Source organism: Neovison vison, chromosome 3, assembly GCF_020171115.1.
Source record: "Neovison vison isolate M4711 chromosome 3, ASM_NN_V1, whole genome shotgun sequence".
Lineage (NCBI taxonomy): Eukaryota > Metazoa > Chordata > Mammalia > Carnivora > Mustelidae > Neogale > Neogale vison.
The window spans coordinates 211834487-211844862 of NC_058093.1; the positions used below are offsets into that span (position 1 = coordinate 211834487).

Below are 10376 nucleotides of genomic sequence, written 5' to 3' on the forward strand. Positions count from 1 at the left end.
GTGAGCTCCCCATCTTAGGGGGATCCAAGCCCCGATACCCACTGGCTGGTGTTTGGCTAAGTCGCTGGCTGTGAGTCAGTTCTTGCTGGCCTGGGGTGTGACTCGCAGCACCCACTCGGCACTTGGGACGCCATACGAATACTGTAGACCTATCCCCACCTTTCATGGGTTCGTGGTCCACGATAATGAAGATAATGGTGGGTGGCCTTGGAGTGGACATCCTCAGGCAGTGCTGAGATATTCTTGTGCCCTGCCTGCCTGCACAGGCCCTATGAGGATGTGGCAGATGATGGCGGTGAGCTGATGGAGGAGCGTCCCCCGTTTCCAGCTGCGACGGCCCCCCTGGCCCAGCCGGAACGGGGCAGCCTGGGCAGTCTGGACAGAGTGGTACGGCGGTCGCCCTCAGTCGACAGTGCCCGTAAGGAGCCGCGTTGGCGGGACCCCGAGCTGCCAGAGGTCTTGGCTATGCTGCGACACCCCGTGGACCCTGTGAAAGCCAACGCAGCTGCCTACCTGCAGCACCTGTGCTTCGAGAATGAAGGCGTCAAGCGACGCGTGCGGCAGCTGCGGGGTCTGCCCTTGCTCGTGGCTCTGCTGGACCACCCGAGGGCAGAGGTGCGGCGGCGGGCCTGTGGGGCACTGCGGAACCTCTCTTATGGCCGGGACACGGACAACAAGGCTGCCATCCGGGACTGCGGTGGTGTGCCTGCCCTGGTGCGCCTGCTGCGGGCTGCCCGGGATAACGAGGTCCGAGAGCTCGTCACCGGTGAGTGACGCCTGGCCTCCCCCCATCCCTCAGGGAGAGGAGAGTGAGGCTTGGCCAGGGAAAGACCCTCCCCACCACTACCCACCCATTCAATCAGGAGTTCAGCTGCTGGGAGTAGGCGTTAGGCTTAGGCTGAGGTCCCCAGTCTCTCTACCTGTGGACTCTCAGGCACATTCCCTTTCCATCTGCTGCCCCCACCCTCTCAATCCCCATACTCTAGGTCTAGCCTCCTGGTCCCACCCTCCAATGGGGCTGGTGCTGGGGGATGGTGCCTTATGGGACCCAATTAGCCAGGTAGGGTCATGTGACCACCTTTAGGTGGGGCCAGTGGAGCAGTAGTGCCACCTGTCCCCCCCCCCCGGGTTCAAAAAGGATGGGGCAAGAGAATGTACCTGCTTGTCCAGCCACGGGCTTCCTGCCAGCCTTTCCTCTGTGTCGTTCCCCCCCCCCGCCACCGTGCTTCCTCCCAGCAGGTAGCTACTGTTAGGTAACTTGCCTGGGCCAGGGTGGGCACCCAGGACCTCTCATGGCTTTTGTTATCTTCCTGCCTTCTGGGGCATGTCCTGAGTGAGGTCTCCTGGGGAGGATGGAAGGTCACTGCTTGTGTGGTGAGCACGGGCTGGTTGATGGCACCCTGCAGGCACACTCTGGAACCTGTCATCCTATGAGCCCCTGAAGATGGTCATCATTGACCACGGCCTGCAGACGCTGACCCACGAGGTCATTGTGCCCCACTCGGGCTGGGAGCGCGAACCCAATGAGGATTCCAAGCCAAGGGATGCTGAGTGGACGACAGTCTTCAAGAACACATCGGGCTGCTTGAGGTGTGGGTGGGGGCTGGGCTCGGGCACTCTTCTCTGCAGCCACCCAGGACCGTTCTTGGTCAAGGAGGCAGGAGCCAGGCACCAGAGCCTGTACACAGACCTGGGAATGTACTCATGTCCTGTATAATCTGGAAGGCAATTAGCCACCCAAGTCTCAGGAGCCTCCTAGCTAATGTCGCAGTTCCTGCCCAAGTCCGGAGAATGGGGCCTGATGGGGCTGTACTCAGCCGCAAGGGCAGCCTCTGGACAAGGTCTGCCGCGCTCTCATGTAGGACCCCATGTCTCCAGCCCTGCTCAGCTTCTACCCACATTCCTATCACCGTGACAGCCAGGTTAGGGGGAGCCAGGACCCTCATCTTCCGTCTGCCTCAGAGGCCTCATTGCACGTCCTGGTGACCTCAGCCCCAGTCCTCCCACCCTGGCCATCACAACAGAGTCCCCACAGGGGATCCTGGGTTCCCATGGTCCTGCCTGTCCATCAGGATGTAGCCCTGTGGCCCTCTGGGGTCCTCATCTCAGGGTAAGGTTGAACTCAGAACTGCCACTGGGGCAGGGGGAGCAGAATTACCTGTGTGTGCATTCAAGACTCTGGACCCTTCCAATTCTGCTGGGCATCAGAAAAGGTCCCAAGCTCCACACAGATGCCAGGCCCGGGCTCCCTCCTAGGGTCGCAGTGGTTGGGACACTGTCAATAGCCCTAACAGGCTGATGTCAGAGCTGTTCTTACAGATGAAGACCTGACCTCAAGGCCTGGTGTGGGGGAGGGGCTGGGAAATCCCCGTGGGAGCCAGAGGTTACCAGGCTTGCTCTTGGCCACCCAGGAACGTGAGTTCGGATGGCGCAGAGGCCCGACGGCGGCTCCGGGAATGTGAGGGGCTGGTGGATGCCCTTTTGCACGCCTTGCAGTCCGCAGTGGGCAGAAAGGACACGGACAACAAGGTGGGTGGGGCAGGGGGCAGGGCTGATGTCCCTAGCAGGTCTTAGCTGGGTGAGTCTCATAGCCTCCTCCAAAGAGTTAGGGAAATGGAGCAGGGACTGGGCCCAGGGGGCCCTGAACTATTGGGGCAGCACAGGAGAAGTAGGCATGCAGTCTGGGGCAGTGCCCTGGGCATGGGTCACACCGAAGTAGCCACTCCGAAGTGGACGTGCTATGAAGTCCACCACTAGCTCCTACCCACGGTGTGTTCTCCACATTTTTCCTTCCTCAGTCCATCCCTGGGAGCCCTCACCCCTGTAGGCCCCCTGGCTTTGGTCTCCCTGTCTTTGCACCCTCAGCTCCCTCTGTGCACACTGGCTGTGGCCAGGCTTCCCTGGGGAGGGTGGGCAGTCTCTGTGCTCACCTGGCCCTTCTCCACCATTTCTCCTCTCCCCGCAGTCGGTGGAAAACTGTGTGTGTATCATGCGGAACCTGTCCTACCACGTGCACAAGGAGGTGCCTGGGGCCGACAGGTACCAGGAGGCTGAGCCAGGGCCCCCCGGCGGTGCTACGGGTTCCCAGCGCCGGAGGAGGGATGACGCCGGCTGTTTCGGTGGCAAGAAGGCCAAAGGTGTGTGGGAGGGACTGGGGTACTGCACTCTAGGACTCCCCCTGCTACCCCAGGTTGAAGGGGCACCATACCTGTGGCCATCCTGGAAGCCAGAGACCACCTGGTCAGCTCGTGATGGGCAGGTGGGGAAGCAGGGAGCCCGGAAAGCGGTAGGGTCATCCAATTGACAGGCCAGCTGTCCCTCATCTACACTCTGGGATCCCCCAGTGGAGGGCAGGGGTGAACCTACATGGTTGTCCCTGCTGCTGCCTGGACTCAGTCCCTCAGCCCCAGGAAGAGTTCTTTGGGCCCCTGTTTGGAAAGTTCTGAAGTCGATGCTGCCTCCTGGCATTCACAGAGCACCTGAAGACCTTGAGATGGCCTGGAGGCAGTACCCCACCCTGCCTTCACACCATCCTACCCGGCGTTCGCTGGGTGCAGGTTCCGGGATCCACATTCTCAGGCACCTGCTGAGTTGCATCTGTGCCCCGCCCTGACCTCCTCCCCACCCCCCCCCGCCCCCACGTGGCCACCCTGGTTCTGAACCCAGGCCTCCTCTTTCTTGTTCCATTTGCGGGCACTCAGCCCTCCCCAGTGATCAGGGTGGAGTTCCCCGACCTATCTGTTCAACCCAGGGTATGCATTGGGAAGTAGAGGCCGCCTAGGAGGGCATGGTGGGAGGGTGCTGCCCACTCAGGCTCGTCTCCTCTCTCCTGTGCTTCCTCCGGCCGCCCAGAGGAGTGGTTCCACCAAGGTGAGTCCCTGTTTGTCCTGCTGTCCAGGCCCAGTGGGTGCAGTGGGCACCAGGGAGGTGCCGCCCACCCTGTTGTCCAGGCAGTCATTGCTATGACAACTGCAGGGCGGTCCAGCCTCAAGGCCCTGCCCCATCCCCAGGCCCTTTCCCGGGCAGCCATCTCCATGACAACTGTGTGGACATGGCAACGGCAGGAATGTCAGCCCTGGACTTACTGGGAGGCCAACGGGCTGTTCTCTGTAACCTCAGACCCAGCTACCCAGGCAGGGCTGGGCCTGGAGCTGGAACAGGGAGAGTCAAGGGGGGGGCGGGGTCTGGGTGTATATGTCCCCACAGGCCCCAGGGAACAAAGTCTGCCCCTGGGAATGAGGTGATAGGTGGCTTAAAGGGACCACACAAAGTCCCCGTGAGGCTGGGCAGAATAGGGAGCCCAGATCATCTGAACTCAGCTCTGCTGCCTTTCAGAGGAGAAGATGCTCCCTTATTTGAGATGAGGGTGACTGTGAGCTAGTGAGCTCACCTCTGCCACTTCTCTGTTCCAGGGAAGAAGGATGGTGACATGGACCGGAACTTTGACACACTGGACCTTCCCAAGCGAACCGAGGCTGCCAAAGGTGAGTGGACAGCGGAGAATTCAGCCCAGGCCCATCCAGGTAGCGAGGCTTTGTGCTACCAAGCAGGCTTGAAGGGCCTTGGGGATCCCGTGGGGAAACAGTCAACAGTTGTGCCCCCCAAGAAGGCTGTCCAGTCCTGCTGTGGGTTTAGAATCAGGGTCAGTTCCATGGGTCATTCCAGGCAGGGTGGGAGACAGAGGCACAGAGAGGTCAGGCATTTACCAGGTCACACAGCATGCGAAAAAACTAGAGGGGATAGAGTAAGGCCTTCATTGAAGGGCAGAGACCAGTTAGGCAGGACCTCTGGTGTCAGTTGAGGGGCTCATGTTCACTCCGGGGGTTTAGGAGCTGAGGTGGGCTGTCAGGTCTAGTAGGGAGGCTGATCATGCAGGAGGCAGAGTGGTTTGTCTTCTCGTCCCCTGTGTCTGTTGCAGTCCTTCTGTGTGCTGGTGCTGTTCTGTACACTGGGAATCTAGCCTCAGTAAGACAGCTCTGCCCTGGTGAGCCCCAGGCCACGGCCCACCCTGCAAGCCCAGATACCCCCAAGCAGGGTGGAAGACCCCAGCCATGGGATCTAGGGGAAAATATCACACACAGAGGGACCAGTGCCGGCAAACGCCTTCAGGGGTAAATACCCTGAGTGGTAGACATACTTGGAGCATCTGAGGAAAGGAAGCCCAGCAGAGCTGGAGTGGAGGGACTGTGAGGCATGAGGAATGGGGAGGGGGTGAGAAAATGTGGAGTGGGAGGATAAGAGAGAAGGAATAATGTCTGGGTACAGGACAACTGAAAGGCTGTTCAGCCCCTCCTCTCTAGAGTACCTTGGGGCAACTCTGCCGCACAGGGGGCCTGATGGGGAACCAGGAGTGGTTGAGCAGGGTGCGGACTGAGAAGGCGGGCCCTGTTGCTAGGGATGTGCACTGGTAACAGCCTAAGTTACATAGGAGAGAATAGGGCCATGTTACTAAGGAGGATGGGTCTCACTGCTAGGGCTCCTCCCCCCCCAGTTAGTTGCACGGCCTATCTACCCAGGAGGGCTGGCCCTGTTGTTAGGGAGTTTGAGTCCTATTGCTAGGGGAGTGGCCCAGGTTGCCACCTCCCTCCCTACCCCAGGCCTCCTGGATGCTCTGGATACCAGGCAGGTCCAATACCATTTCTTTGGCAGCAGGGTCAAGGGAACAATGACCTGGCTTAGACCCCCTGCCTCCTCACTGAGTCTCTGTTCTTTCATGAAATGGGAATTCTTTCTCCCTTGGGTGGCTCATAAGGGGTGAACATGTGGTTAAATTTTCCCTGACTGCACATACCCATCCCTGGCCCCAGCTGACTCTTTCCCTGGGGGCATTGATGGGAGGAGGGGAAGAGGGGGTAATGGGGGGGCCTGGGTGACTGTGGGCGGTGGGTGCTCTGTGCCCAGGCTTTGAGCTGCTGTATCAGCCCGAGGTGGTACGTCTCTACCTCTCCCTCCTCACGGAGAGCCGGAACTTTAACACCCTGGAGGCTGCCGCTGGCGCCCTACAGAACCTCAGCGCTGGCAACTGGATGGTGAGAGGCCGAATCTGGCAGGGAGGGGACACAGAGAATCCTAGGTATACCCCATTGGTGCCGGCCTCTGCCTTTGCCCAGTCTTGGGGGGGGGGAACCACATGGGACATGGTGCCTCCCCAAAGTCCGGGGAGGTTTGCAGCACAAAGGCTGCAAGGTGGAGGTAGAGTTGAGATGCTTGGTTAGGGCTTTGTCCTGCCGGGGAGGAGGGTCCAGCCAGAGGGAACAGCCAGGGCTCAGGTAGGAGAGTGTCTAGGCCTGTGGGCGGGACTCAGCGTGCTGAGCACCCTCCCCGCTCCACTGCCACAGTGGGCCACCTACATCCGTGCCACGGTGCGCAAGGAACGTGGCCTTCCGGTGCTCGTGGAGCTGCTGCAGTCCGAGACTGACAAGGTGGTGCGTGCTGTCGCCATCGCCCTACGCAACCTTTCCCTGGACCGGCGCAACAAGGACCTCATTGGTGAGGATGCTGGTGGGGCAGAGCCAGGATGCAGAATCCAGGGGGCTTCTCTGGGGTGCTCCCCCACATCCCCCGGCAGGGTGGGGAGGAGGTCAGGGGCCCAGCCCTGCTCCTGTCATTCCATCCCAGCCGCTGGAGCTCAGGTCTTCCCAAATAGTCTCAAGGCCTAGCCCCTGTGCACAGTGGGTGACTTTGCAGCTCCCTGAGCGCTCTCCTGGTGGATCCCACTCCTTCCTGCTGGGGTGGGCAGAGGTGTGTCCTGACAACGGCCCCTGCCCTTCAGGGAGCTACGCCATGGCGGAGCTGGTGCGGAACGTGCGCAATGCACAGACTCCGCCACGACCGGGTGCCCGCCTGGAGGAGGACACGGTGGTGGCCGTGCTCAACACCATCCATGAGATCGTGTCCGACAGCCTGGACAATGCGCGCTCACTGCTACAGGCCCGAGGGGTGCCAGCGCTGGTAGCACTTGGCGCTGCCAGGTGGATGAGGGTGCAGCCTGGAGAGAGGGCAGGGGGAGGGCGGGGCCGGTGGGGAGGGCGGGACGGACCAAGTGCTGACCCCGCCCTGGGCCTGGCCGCAGCCAATCGGTGCGCGAAGCGAAGGCTGCCTCCCACGTGCTGCAGACTGTGTGGAGCTTCAAGGAGCTGCGCGGTGCCCTACAGAAGGATGGCTGGACAAAGGCACGCTTCCAGGTGCGGCCTGCCTGGCTTTTCTTTTCTTCCTCCACTTCTCTAGGTTAGGTCCCCCACAGGAGTGCTTCTGACCCCACACCCTGTTTTGTGCCCCTGCCCACCCCTAGTCAGCCACTGCTACTGCTAAGGGACCCAAAGGAGCACCGAGTCCTGGAGGCTTTGACGACAGCACCCTGCCACTGGTGGACAAGAGCTTTGGTGAGTATGGGGTCGGGGCATGGAAAACTGTATCTGAGGTATAAGAAATGCTCTTCCACCTAAGTGCATTGACTGTGACGAGGCAGGTGAGGGGTGGGAGGGCCCCTTTCCTGGCTTGCAGCCTCCTAAACCTCTACACCCATGGTGCCCACATTGATGGGGGAGGGAGTGTGTCCTTGGCAGAGGACCGGCAGAATGGTGCTAAGATGTTAGTGACAAAGGATACCCAAGGTCACAGAAGCCATCCCTGCTGTGGGTTTGTCTGTCCTGGTGTCCCCACTGGTTCTTGCAACCAGCCAGCCACCTGGCTTGTGCTTTGCAGATGGTGAGAAGCCAGGCAGCCGGGACGTGATCCCCATGGAGGCACTTGGCCCAGGTGAGTGCCGATATGGAGCTGCTTATTTCCTGTGGGGGGGGCAGAGGGGGCAGAGGGGAGTGGAGGCTCTGAAATGGGCCAGGTGGTTTTGCCTTGTGTGTTTGGTGCTGGGAAAGCCTACCAAGGAGGTGCTGGTTGGGAAAGAGATTTGATTTAGGGGTGTTGCTGGGGGCGGGGCAGTGGGTAGCCAAAGGAGGGGTCTGTGCCCAGCCAAGGTCTTTGGTCTGTCAGCTGAAGGGGGCTGGAGGGTTCTGAGCCACCGTGAAACGACCTGGCTCAAGTCTCCAGCACAGTGTTGGAGCAGGTAGGGGTTATCTCCCAGTGCACCCTGTCCCAGGGGCCCCCTGTGCCTGGGCTGAGAGGGAGAGCTGCTCCTGCATTGCCTGCCCCTGAGTTCCTCTCCTGTCCCCACCCCAAGACGGATACTCCACTGTGGACCGGAGGGAGCGGAGGGCTCGAGGTAGTGACCCTGCAGGGGAAGCCTCTGAGAAGGAACCATTGAAAGTAAGTGACTGTGGGCGGGTATCCAGGGCATGCCTGAGAGGGGCCCTGGCTAGGTGCTGAAGGTGCTGAGTTTAGGCCACCTGATTCACTGGGATGGGGCTCACCTGCAGGGCAGCTGGGCTGGGAGGCAGAGCCTGGGGGACTGCCCCCCACCCCCAGCCTCAGAAACTTTACTGTCAGAATTAGTCTCTGGGTGCAGGTGGTTTAAAGCTCACACACACTGGGAGAGCAGGGGCACGGGACAGAGGGCCCTTCCCCAAAGAAGCACAAGGGCCAGGGGAGTCTGAGCAAGCGTGTCTTCACCCTTCTCTGCTTGTGTGGTGTGGAGAGGAGGGTTGGGGGATCGCCCATCGTTGTCCTGCCTACAGGGCAGCTCCTGTTAACCTGTTCTGTGACAGTCCCTTGGCTTTGGGCACAGGCCTGTGTGTGTCTACACATCAGTGTGTATCTATGTGGGCCACACTAGCTCACCTTCCCCATTGTGTGCACCCTGGCTCTGGCCTCGCCCACTCAGCAGCCCAGCCCCCACCCGTCAGCGCTGACTAACCTGCTCTGTTCTGCCTCTAATGCCCTCCTGCCCACTGCGCACTGGTCTGCTGCAGCCCGACCCCAGCAGGAAGGTTCCTCCTGGGCCCAGCAGGCCCGCAGTCAGGCTGGTGGACGCCGTGGGGGACGCTAAGCCTCAGCCCGTTGACTCCTGGGTCTAGTTGCATGCCTGGTACGTTCGCTTGTCTGGTTTTTCATTCAGCTGTTTCCTGTGCTCTGGGAAGGGGCTTCTCGTTAATCTCTGCTGGCTGCATGTTCTGTCCCTTGGTGCTCCCTGGTGGGACTCTGGCTTCAAGCTCAGCAGGCTCAAATGCCCATCTCTGGGACAGGCTGGGGTTTGAGATGGACATGCCCCCCGGGCATGCAGTGCTGGCTCAGGCACTGTGTCATATGGGTCCAGAGCAGGAACAGGGCCCCCACATTTAAATGCCCAAGCTCAGTGGCCCCCAATGACCAGCAAGTCGGATTGGCCCTGATAGTGAGATTCTTGAGGTCAGCCTCTGCCACCTACAGCAGCTGCCTTTGTCCACACTTTCATTGGCCTAGCCTGTGGATGGGTCCGCCCAGCACCCCCCCTCCCCCGCCCCCGGGCCACCCTGCTTAACCTTCCCCTCTCCCTCCTTAGGTCTCCAGCGTAGCCGTTTGTTCTTAGGGATCTGATCATGGGAAGAAGGGAACTCCAGGGCTGGCCCTCACAGAACCTGCTGTGGAGCTTGGAGCCCCCTGGCGGCAGGGGTTGGCAGCGCCTCTCACCCAGGAGCCAGGGCCGGAAATTCTGGACATGCCTCCCTTCCTGCCCCTCATTCCCTCCCTCCTAACTCCCTAGGCTGAGTTAGCTGTTTACTGACATGGTGCTGTGTGCGAGTGAGAGAGAGAAAGAAAGCCAGTGGAGCTGCCAGGGTGGGGCCCAGGGAAGCGGCAGGACAAGGCACCTGGCTTTGCTTTGGGGCTGGTGGTGTAGGAGACTGTGCTCCTGTGTGTGCAGGGCCCCAGAGGAGCCTGGCGGCGGGCCCTGAGAGCAGGCAGTGGGGAAGGGAGGAGGGGGCTCAGAGAAGGAGTTTGACTCTGGAAGGTAGACGGGATCTGCTAGGCTCTGTGTCCCACCCTGCATGGCAGGCAGACCATGGTGGGGAGGGGGCGGTGCTGGCCCATACAGAGAGGCTTTGGAGGTAGCAAGATGGGAGTCAGGCTGTGCTTGCCCCCCACCCTGCCCTTGGCTCCATGGCACCCCAGTGTAGCAGGAGCTTCCCTGAGCGGCTCTGGCCTGGCCGTGGCTGCTGAGCCCTGTCTGCTGGAGCCCCAAGTCACAGCTCTGGGACTGACCTTCGGCAGCAATGGGGAACTGCTGCCTAGTGCCTGCTGTTCGGGACTTAAACACAGAAGAAAAACACTGACAAAAAGCATTAAAAATGAAACCAAAATAAGACTGTATTGGTAAACACCTAAATTTTTGTAAGAAAATTTAAAAATTAAAAAAAGCAACAAAGGAACTTCCTATTTCCTGCGGCTCAGATCTCTTGCCACCAGCTGCTTGCCCTTCCCTGCTTGCCAGGTGGGGCATGGGTGTC

General features: G+C 60.4%; 1 protein-coding gene across 5 annotated transcripts in view; it reads left to right on the plus strand.

Moving 5' to 3' along the window:
• The window catches only part of ARVCF (ARVCF delta catenin family member), a 52703-nt gene extending 42405 nt beyond the window's left edge, over positions 1 to 10298 (plus strand). For 2 of the 5 annotated variants that reach the window (XM_044243700.1, XM_044243701.1), the window contains 15 exons: positions 267 to 766; positions 1407 to 1590; positions 2412 to 2529; positions 2966 to 3137; positions 3853 to 3870; positions 4413 to 4484; positions 5902 to 6029; positions 6339 to 6489; positions 6773 to 6971; positions 7073 to 7184; positions 7292 to 7382; positions 7705 to 7758; positions 8177 to 8262; positions 8865 to 8980; positions 9434 to 10298. In XM_044243700.1, coding sequence (XP_044099635.1) covers positions 267 to 766; positions 1407 to 1590; positions 2412 to 2529; positions 2966 to 3137; positions 3853 to 3870; positions 4413 to 4484; positions 5902 to 6029; positions 6339 to 6489; positions 6773 to 6971; positions 7073 to 7184; positions 7292 to 7382; positions 7705 to 7758; positions 8177 to 8262; positions 8865 to 8969 — 1990 coding nt within the window. In that variant the 3' untranslated portion in view covers positions 8970 to 8980; positions 9434 to 10298. The remainder of the gene's footprint in view (positions 1 to 266; positions 767 to 1406; positions 1591 to 2411; positions 2530 to 2965; positions 3138 to 3852; positions 3871 to 4412; positions 4485 to 5901; positions 6030 to 6338; positions 6490 to 6772; positions 6972 to 7072; positions 7185 to 7291; positions 7383 to 7704; positions 7759 to 8176; positions 8263 to 8864; positions 8981 to 9433) is intronic. The other 3 variants (XM_044243703.1, XM_044243705.1, XM_044243704.1) reach the window with 2 other exon arrangements.
• The last annotated feature ends 78 nt before the right edge of the window (positions 10299 to 10376 follow it).